Here is a 10,283-nt window from a genome sequence, read left to right as displayed (position 1 = left end):
CAGGATGGTTATGGTCGAAAGAAACCTCTAAAACTGTAAGCAAGCCTCCACTTGAATGCTTTCTTCTGAAGTTGCCCTGGCCATGATGCTCCACCACAGCAATAGAACAGTAACCAAGACAACCATTAGTTCAGAAGCACCAAAATGTGGGAGTTATTCCTCTTTGGTTTATATCTTTAACTACAGTGACAGCACAGTACTCAGCATACACTAGGCTATCAATAACTGCCATTTAGCTATGTCAGTGGCTACCTCTGTGGAGGAATTGGGACATCAGTTGGCTCATTGAAGAAGCTTTGGGACTGGAGCCTAAGGGACCAAATATGCAGCCTTCTTTCCAGTGTGTGTCATGTTTGATGACACAAGTAGACCTAATTTTCTTCTCCTATGCCCTCTCCAGGCAACTTGGGAGTGCAGGCTGAGTCACCGAGATGTTCTGCACCCCTCCCCAACCTTCCGAGAGAACTTGTGCACAATGGTATTTAGAGAGAGGCTAAGAACTAGCCCAAGAAACACGGCGATGTTCTGAATCACAGCCACGATCATTTATAAAAGTTATACTTGGGAGGTTAGAGGAGCTATTTTAAAACGCAAGTCAGTGGGAGAAACAGACATTTTCAAACAGCCAGCTAGAGTACTTTTCATGTTCTCATAATATCAATAAAGTGGGAGGTCATTAGCTGAGTTTTGTTCCAGGAGGGAGGGCACAAACACCTCCAAGGTACTAGAAATAAAAGACTTACAGAGAAAAAAAAAAGGTAACTTTCTGCTGGGAACAGCTATCTTGTGGGAGGTCGCTGCGACCAAGAAGGACAGCAGAGTACTGTTCTGTGCGAGGCAAGGAGGTCATCCGGTTCACGTGACTCAGTAGCTGGTACCGGTTCCAACATTGAAACTATGACCCCAGACAGTTTGCTTTGGGCATATTTAACCCCAGCGCAATTTGGAGAAAAAAGAGTTTCTGATGATAATTAGCTCAATCCTGTGTGTACCAGAAAGCTTAAGTTATAGTTACATTGAAACTCTTTGCAAAGTACATGTGACCTCTTCCATAAAGATGGGTTCAATAGATAGACTACATGGGACATCTTAAGGGTCACAGTCATCTATTGAATTGAACACAGGGTCCCCAATGGAGGAGCTAGAGAAAGTACCCAAGGAGCTGAAGGGGTCTGCAACCCTGTAGGAGGAACAACAATATGAACTAACCAGTACCCCCAGAGCTTGTGTCTCTAGCTGCATATGTAGCAGAAGATGGCCTAGTTGGTCATCATTAGGAGGAGAGGCCCTTGGTCTTGCAAAGATTATATGCCCCACCCAGTACAGGGGAATGCCAGGGCCAGGAAACGGGAGTGGGTGTGTTGGGAAGCAGGGGGGGTGGTAACTGGGAACTTTCGGGATAACATTTGAAATGTAAATAAAGAAACTATCTAATAAAAAAAATTTTTTTTAAAGAGAGAGAGAGAGAAGAGAATGGGGAAAGGAAGGACAGATTTTTTTTTAAAAAGCTTCATGCAATAGCCAACTTTATTCAGAGCATCAATTTATATTCTGAGGGTTAAGCAAGGTGATATGAGCAAAGGTCACATGAGTTTGGGCTGTATAGTCACAAAGACAATCCTTGCTTGCAAACGTCATTCTGAACACTAATGGGTAAAATGCTGGCTCATCTAAAGCACAACCCTCTCCTATGATTACACCTGGGAGACGCATGAAAGCAGGTTCCAAGAACAGCCCATGTGATGGAGGGACACAAGTCACAGCCTCTGTCTTGATTACTCAGGGTTTTCTCACAAGCTCTCAGAAATCTCCTCTCAGAGCTTCACTTATGAGTCATTTTTTTCTACAATAAATGAGCCACATTTTGTCATAACTTTCATAAGAATATTTTAGAGGATGAGGTTTCCTGTGGTCACAAGATTATACTCTGCTTATGAATATGATAGAGAGAAAAATAGGAGAGGGGGGGTCGGTCAGTAAAATGCTTGCTGTACAAGGAGGAGCTGAGTTTGATGCCCAGGACTATAAAGAGCCAGTGTAGCAAGGGGTGATGACACAGGCCTTCAATCCCAGTGCTGGAGAGCCAGAGACAGGCAGATCTCTGTGAGTTCAAGGCCATCCTGGTCTACAAACCAAGTCCAGGAAAGCCAGGGCTCTGTTACACAGAGACACCTGTCTCAAAAACAAACAAACAAACAGAACAAAGCCAAAACAAAACAAAGTGTGGTGACACTTGCCTGTAATCTCAGTGTTGGAGACGAAGAAACAAGAGAGGGTTCCTAAGGTCTGCTGGCCAGTCAGTCTAAACAAATTGGTGACCTCCAGGTTCACTGAGAGAGCCTGTCTAAAAAATTTAAAAATTAAAAAATTTTTAAAAATTTAAAATACATATATGTACAGAATGATTGGGAAAGATGCTCTGACAGTGACTTCTGACCTGCACACACATGTGCATGCACACACGGAAGCAGAAAGGGAGGGAGGGAAGTCTCTCCCAGACACCTATGACTTCCTTCAGGCTGGAAACCGCTGGGCGAATACTTTCTCAAAGCTCTTTCCTGTGCTGCCTGACCAATGAAGACACTCACTGTGTAAATGACAAAATCTACAAATAAGAGAAAATGGGAGAGTGTTTAATTTTTCTTCTCATCACTAGAAAACCTAAAATCGACATCTTCCACACTCTCTTCAAGAATTTGCTGTTTCCCTCTAGTTAATTATTAAACCAGATGACGCAAACACTGTAGAAAACACACAGACCACTTGAAGAAATGACTTCCCTTCTATGGCTTCGTTGGGGATATGACTGTTCATTTGTCTTTCACTTTTAATTAAGTCAGGTGATTTCAAGTCAAGAAACTGATCTGTGTCCTTGGCTCCAACCACAGTATGAACCATATAGAAATGAAAAGCCAAGGGCTCTCAGCCAAGGGCCCTGGCTGCCCTGCAGAGGACACTGGTCCAATTCCCAGCACCCACATAGTAGCTCACCACCATCTACAACACTGGTTCCAGGGACTCTCACACCCTCTTCTGTCCTCTTAGGTCACCAGGCACACATGTGGTGCACAGGCATACACGACAGCAAAACGTCCACGCATATAAAAAATATAATTTTTAAAAGATTAAGAAATGAAGAAACGGACGATGTTGCTGAGGAGCCTGAATACCTATTGTGTCTAAGGCCTGGAACATCTCTCTCCAACATCCCTCAACTACTCAGTTCAGGTAGCATCTTCAACAACTGTAAACATTTCGGGCAACTACTTTGAATTATTTATCTTGTTTGTCTCAGTTTGCACACTGTCTGGCAGGCTAGAGTATTCATAAATATTTCTTGAATTATGGCATTCGGATACATTTGCTCCAGCCCAGTGGACTTGTAAGTGTGCATTCTGTTGCAACTTACATAATGCCAGTACCAACTCAACTGTTATTCATTCAATACTTGCCCTGTGCCTGCCATTGTACTGAGCCTTTTAGACGTATTTCACTTTATCCCCACAAGGGTAATCAAAAAACAACAACAAAAACAACTCATTCCTGTTCTTTTTTTTTATGTTAACATATGAAGAGGCTGAGACTCTGATAATGTGCAGAGAGATACAGATAGCCCTATAATAGAGATAGAGGCACCATTGGGATTTCTACACGGGGTGTGGCAGCTCCCTCTGCCCTGTATTATACAGTCACTATCATTCCCACAAGCTGTGCATTGGAATTTTTAGTGCACATTATTTTCACCCCAGCTTCTTTATTAACTGTTAACAGAATCTAGGATGGGCTCTCAGAGAGTTTCAAGGGTCTCAACTCCTTCATCTGTGGAAAGGGAGTTTAATGAAAAACCTATCATGATTTGCTTAACCCCTCTGGGACTTAGTCTACTAATGTTCAGAACAAGCAGGTTTGGACCCGGTAATTCCCCGTTACATATGGATCTATACATGAACCCAAAAGCCTCCAGAGGAAGTCCTTTCTAAAATGTAGTAATAAGTTTGAACGTCATCCTTAGCCTACCAAGAAGATCTGTAGCTCAGTTGAAGGTCACAGACAGGAATGAATTAAGATCTAAGATTTAAGCCAATTTCAAATAAGTCTGTAGTCTAGCTGTGAAAGCATTAAGTTCTGAGTAGACAGAATAGACGGTGGCTCTTACTCCCAAGCTTTCACCACTGAAGATACACTGTTTCTGATGCATTTTCTACTCTGGCAGTGATGAGAGGAAGAAGAAAGGACCATGAGGCTGGCACTGAGGTGGATCTGAAATGGGGGAGGGGGACTAGAGAGAGGAGTGAACCAGCAATGAATGGTTCACAGAGTCCGTCGTGCTGTAAGATAATGACTCGGCTCTGTCCCCCAACAACTGTCCAGATGCAACCATTCTGTCTACCACTCTTCCTCTTTCCAGACTGAACGACGACAGTCTTTGACCTGTCACCTTCATTCTGCTTAGTGTGAGAACCAGAGTTTAAGTTTTTCTCTTTAACAATTTTCTTTCCAGCGAGATCAGATAGTTAAGTTCCAGATTCTATAACACCCAGGGCTCGTGCCTACCGTCTTGCTGTGTATCTACCGTTGATGGCCCATAAGCCAATGAAATCTCCAAAATCAAACCTGCCTGGTGGGATGAACAGACCTGAGGATGGAATTGAAACCAGTGTCTTAACACCTGACATTATCCTATTAACCTTAACTGAAATGATTGTTCACAGAATTTTTTGACTCTCATTTTGAAATCGAGAAATGGTTTGGAGAAGTACTTCTGTCTTGGACTCCACCTCCACAGCAGTATGTTCTACAGAAAAGAAACCGGAGGAGTTGAAAGACTCTGTGAACTTGTCAAAGGCAAGACTAAAGAGCAGCATCCACCAGAAAGGGATGAGAGGAACAAAATAAAGGCAGAATCTCCAGTTGCTGCCCCTTCCCCCAGAGAGAAGACTGTTGGACACTGTGGCATCTCAGACTACTTGGCATGAAGACACAGCTCTGAGGTAAGACCCCTGGGCCCAGCAGGATTCTCAGCTTCCTAAAGATCAGCTAGTCTGAGGCTCCTGAGGCTTTCCTCCAGACGCAGCTCAGTGTCTCTGGAAGCTCTGGAGGCTCTAGAAGCTGCTCCAGCCAAAGCTACCAATGCATCAAGAGAAGAAGATCTGAGAGTGTAGCTAGAGAAGATAGACTCTCAGAGGTTCCGTACAAGTGCTTCCGGAAAGAGAGAAATAGAGTCTGTAGCTTTAAAAGGGTTAAATGAGGATTTGATTGGTTTTACTCTAACAAGTTGAGCAAAATGGCACGTTTAAATAACAAATATTAGGCCTGTGGTGGTGGCATGCACCTTTAATCCCAGTACCTGAAAGGCAGAAGCAAGCAGACCTCTGAGTTTGAGGCCAGACTACAAAGTAAATTCCAGGACAGCCAGGGCTACAGAGAGAAATGTTATCTCAAAAAAACTAAAAAACAAAACAAAACAAATAAACAAACAAACAAAAAAACCTAAAAACTGTCATCAGCCATTTTAGGCACTAAGTTCACTGCCCCATTCAGTCTTCATAAAAACTCTAAGGGGTTAAAGAGGTCACAGAGCTAGTAGAGTAGACTCAAAATTATACTCCAGTGCTTCAAGCCATCTTAAAAGGTGTTCAAGAATGAAGAACTTCTCTTAACTTCTGCATCACACAGTGGGTCTTTATCCACACATATTCATCACATACACACAATACTAATACACGTTGTTGTTTTTTTTAAGTTTTTCAAGACAAGGTTTTTCTGTGTATTCATGGCTATTCTGGAACTCACTCTGTTCCAGTCTGGCCTCAAAACTCAGAGATCTACCTGTCTCTGTCTCCCAAGTGCTGGGGTTAAAGGCATGTGCCACCATGCCTGGTAGTAGTATACCTTTCATGCTAAAAATCATGACGAATTTTCATAGTATATTCAATACATTAATGCTTCCAAGAACCTTATGTAAAATGCAAAGCCACCAATTCTAATTACAGAACAAAGTTTTTATTCTGTTTAAGTTTATATTAACTTCAGACACTAGAGTTCAGCCTCACAAGTCAACAAATAAAGCATCCAGAAACTCAGCTTTCTATATGCATATACACTGAGAGATATCAAACACACACAACACAGACACACCAACACCACACATGTACCACTTGCACATATGGACACACAAGAACAGATATACACTTAAGCAATGCATAATATACATACACACACATACACACACACTTCACAAATACACTACAGATGACATACACAGACTTACATGGGCACACACAGAACTTTAGATATATAATCTATGGATAAAAATACACCCCACAGTGAAATGCTTACTATATATGCACCTGCATACACACAAATGCACCACAGATGCACAGACTACAGGTATTATACACACACTGAGAGAGAGAGAGACAGAGAGAGAGACAGAGAGAGAGACTGAGAGAGAGACTGAGAGAGACAGAGACAGAGAAACAGAGAGAGACAGAGGGAGAGAGGGAGAGACTGAGAGAGAGACAGACACAGAGAGAGAGAGACAGAGAGAGAGAGAGAGAGAGAGAGAGAGAGAGAGAGAGAGAGAGAGAGACTGAGAAAGTCTCCAGGGATTCGTTTCTCCTATCCACTCAAGCCCCAGTATCTACACACTTCCTGCCAACCTGTTCTTTACATTTCAGTTGCCACCAGTCTTTTCTCCCCATCTCCCCTCAAGTAGGGAACCCAAGCTCTTTTCCTTTGTTGCCCAGTGGAGTCACCAACCCATGCTAATTGTAGGTTAACAGGACAGAGTATTCTACACACACAGGCACAGCAAGTGGGCTGTAAATAAGTGTTAGAAAAGCCCTTGCTGACATCCTCAGAGCTCTCTGCCTCCACCCTTTCTTCTCTACTGGACATCTGCAAGGCTCCTGGCTTTTCCTGTGTCTATCACCCTCCCTCTTCCTACCTCTTAAGGTCCCAGGACCTTCGCACAACCTCTTCATGAGTGCTGCTTTTACACTCACCGTTGCTTATACATAGCATCACTGTTCATTCTTCCTAATACAGACCACTAAAGTATTTTTCTACAAAAGAGAATCATTTTCTGCTTTGCAGAACCTTACAAGTTTTATTTGTGCTTTGTGTTTTGGTTTTGCTTTGGTTTTGGTTTTGGGGGCCTTAGGGGGATTGTGGATATTTTATTTGTTTGTTTGGGGTTAGTTGGTTGGTTGTTTTGTTTTGTTGGTTTTTGGAATCTCTCTACATGCCCTGGCTGTCTTGGAACTTATTATCTAGGCCATGCCAGCCTTGAACTCACAAAGATCCACCTGCCTCTGCCTCCCAGGTGCTGGAATTAAAGTCATGTACCACAGAGCCTGTCTAGAAGGCTCATTTAACTTTAAGAAACTGTAGGTTTCATTTCATTTTTCTTTTCAGTGTGTGGGTGTTCATATTTGGAGGTCAAAGGAAAGCCCTCTGGTGACATCTTCAGGACGACAGTCTGCCTCCTTTGAGATGATGCCTTTCTCTGGCCTGAAGTTCATGTATTAGTCTAGACTGGCTGACCATCAAGCTCCAGGAATCTGCATCTGCCTCTGCCTCTGCCTCTGCCTCTGCCTCTGCCTCTGCCTCTGCCTCTGCCTCTGCCTCTGCCTCTGCCTCTGCCTCTGCCTCTGCCTCTGCCTCTGCCTACCTCTACCTCTGCACTTGGAATACAGTATCTGTTTTATTTAGATGGGACTCCCATGTGCCACAGTGGAGTTGTGGTGGAAGATGTGGGTGGACAGAAGAAATTTAACCATTTTAAGCTCTATTTTCTCCTCTTCTTGAAGACCTGCCTCAATCCTGTTTGTTGAAGCCCATGTCAATAATTCCAACACACTAGATGTTGTATCAGGAGGCTAAGATGTTCAAGGCTGTCCTTGGCTACATGACAAGTTTGAGACTAGACTGGGCTGAATCAACAAACCTGTAGCAACAACCCTGTCTCAACAAAACAGAGCAAAGCAACAGAGAAAGAGAGGAAGAGAGAGAGAGAGAGAGAGAGAGAGAGAGAGAGAGAGAGAGAGAGAGAGAGAGAGAGAGAGAGAAGAAAAATTACCTCATAGGCTTTATAAAAAAATCAAAGAAATTGTTTTTAGGAAGACTCTTGCTTTCACAAATACTGAATAAATGTGGATTATTTTACTTCTTTCTCTCTCCTCCATTCCCCAAGAAAGAAACTACTTCCTCTATCCTAAAACACATTTCCTCTTTATATGTGTAATTTGGAAGGCATTTGATAATCTTGTGGTAGCCCTGGAGTCCTCTTGAAGGTCAGTCCTTACTGTTATACACTAACTATTAGAATACTAGATAATTCCATATAACTAGGTTATGAGGTAAATCTAATTATAGCATCTTAAGGTTAGACAAATGCAATTGTTGCTAGGAGGGGGATACTATTTATGTTTACTTAAGGCATGTTATCTGGAGTATTTGTATTTTTAAAATTAGATTGGTCTGATCTTAATTCCTCAAATAAGAGTAGACATTAGAAAATAAGTTTTATTATAGGAATATTATGCTTGCCAGTATTCAAATATTACTTTTCAGATTACTGCTATACTAAAGTTACTATCTTAATTTATTCACTTAATCTGTGTGCTATTCTTTTTTTTTTCCTCTATTTTCCCTCCATAGGTAATTATGGATTTGATCAACTCCTCCACTCATGTGATCAATGTGTCTACCTCGTTAACAAACAGCACTGGTGTTCCAACTCCTGCCCCCAAAACAATCATTGCTGCTTCTTTGTTCATGGCATTTATAATTGGTGTCATCAGCAACGGCCTCTATCTATGGATGCTGCAATTCAAGATGCAAAGGACTGTCAATACTCTTTTATTTTTCCATCTCATTCTCTCCTATTTTATTTCCACATTGATTCTGCCCTTCATGGCCACCTCCTTCCTTCAGGACAATCACTGGGTCTTTGGAAGTGTCTTGTGCAAAGCCTTCAACAGCACTTTGTCGGTGAGCATGTTTGCCTCTGTTTTCTTCCTCTCCGCCATCAGTGTTGCTCGTTATTACCTCATTCTTCATCCAGTGTGGTCCCAGCAGCACCGAACCCCACACTGGGCTTCCCGGATTGCCTTGCAAATCTGGATTTCTGCCACTATCCTCAGCATACCCTATTTAGTTTTCAGGACAACACATGATGACCACAAAGGAAGAATTAAATGCCAGAATAACTACATTGTGTCTACTGACTGGGAGAGCAAAGAGCATCAAACACTAGGGCAATGGATTCATGCAGCCTGTTTCGTCGGCCGCTTCTTGCTGGGTTTCCTTCTGCCTTTCCTTGTCATCATCTTTTGCTACAAACGAGTGGCCACCAAGATGAAAGAGAAGGGACTCTTTAAATCCAGCAAGCCCTTCAAAGTCATGGTGACTGCTGTCATCTCTTTCTTTGTGTGTTGGATGCCCTACCATGTACACAGTGGCTTGGTCCTCACTAAGAGTCAGCCATTACCTTTACACTTGACACTGGGACTTGCAGTGGTGACTATTTCTTTTAATACTGTGGTTTCTCCTGTTCTCTATCTATTCACTGGGGAGAATTTCAAGGTTTTCAAGAAATCTATTCTTGCTCTCTTTAACTCAACATTCAGTGATATCTCTTCTACAGAAAGGACACAAACCCTGAACTCAGAAACTGAAATTTAAATTCTGGATCCTTTGGGTGGGAGAGATGGCTCAGTGATTAAGAAATCCTTGCTGTTCTTCAATTGGAATTCAGTTCCCAACACTCATATATGTCTATAACCCCCAGTCCCTAGGAATCCAGCATCTTCATCTGACCTCCATGGGCACCCCCATGCACATAAGAGACACACACCCGTGTACAGGAATAATAAAATTTATATTTTTAAAAATAAACTCTGAATCCTTAAATAAATATGGACTCTGTCATTTAAGCCATTAGAGTTAAATCCTCTGATTTTGTATTCTATTCTAGATATTCTAGTTAAGCATCTCCTAGTCTGTTCTAACTAGATCTGTAAAAATTAACCAGTTCCAACAGGCTGGCAGGGTGACCCAGTGGGTAAAGGCACTTGTGTCAAGTCTGAAAATCTGAGTCTGATCCCTGGGAGAGAACCAATTCCTGCAAGTTTTTTCTCTGCCTCACACACACACACACACACACACACACACAATGTAACTTAAAGTTTTAATTGAAAAATAATAGTAATACAGCCCCCATGGAAAGAAGCAATGGGCCATGATGGAAGTATGATTTGAATTTTTTGCCTTTTTTT

The 10,283-nt window shown here is 42.3% G+C and overlaps 1 protein-coding gene across 1 annotated transcript; it reads left to right on the top strand.

Moving 5' to 3' along the window:
* Positions 1 to 4,861: 4,861 nt before the first annotated feature.
* Gpr33 (G protein-coupled receptor 33) lies at positions 4,862 to 9,922 on the top strand. The gene is made up of 2 exons (NM_008159.2): positions 4,862 to 4,991; positions 8,665 to 9,922. Exon 2 carries the CDS (start codon positions 8,671 to 8,673, stop codon positions 9,688 to 9,690), a length of 1,020 nt encoding a protein of 339 aa, NP_032185.1. The 5' UTR covers positions 4,862 to 4,991; positions 8,665 to 8,670; the 3' UTR covers positions 9,691 to 9,922.
* Positions 9,923 to 10,283: the final 361 nt, after the last annotated feature.

The sequence above is a fragment of the Mus musculus genome, chromosome 12 (assembly GCF_000001635.26).
Source record: "Mus musculus strain C57BL/6J chromosome 12, GRCm38.p6 C57BL/6J".
Classification (NCBI taxonomy): domain Eukaryota; kingdom Metazoa; phylum Chordata; class Mammalia; order Rodentia; family Muridae; genus Mus; species Mus musculus.
The sequence above is the reverse complement of the archived record's forward strand: the minus strand, read 5'-3'. Positions and strand labels throughout refer to the sequence as shown.

Bases quoted from the DNA above. Each gene is read 5' to 3' on its own strand.
- Gpr33 (NM_008159.2), top strand. From the start codon at position 8,671: ATGGATTTGATCAACTCCTCCACTCATGTGATCAATGTGTCTACCTCG.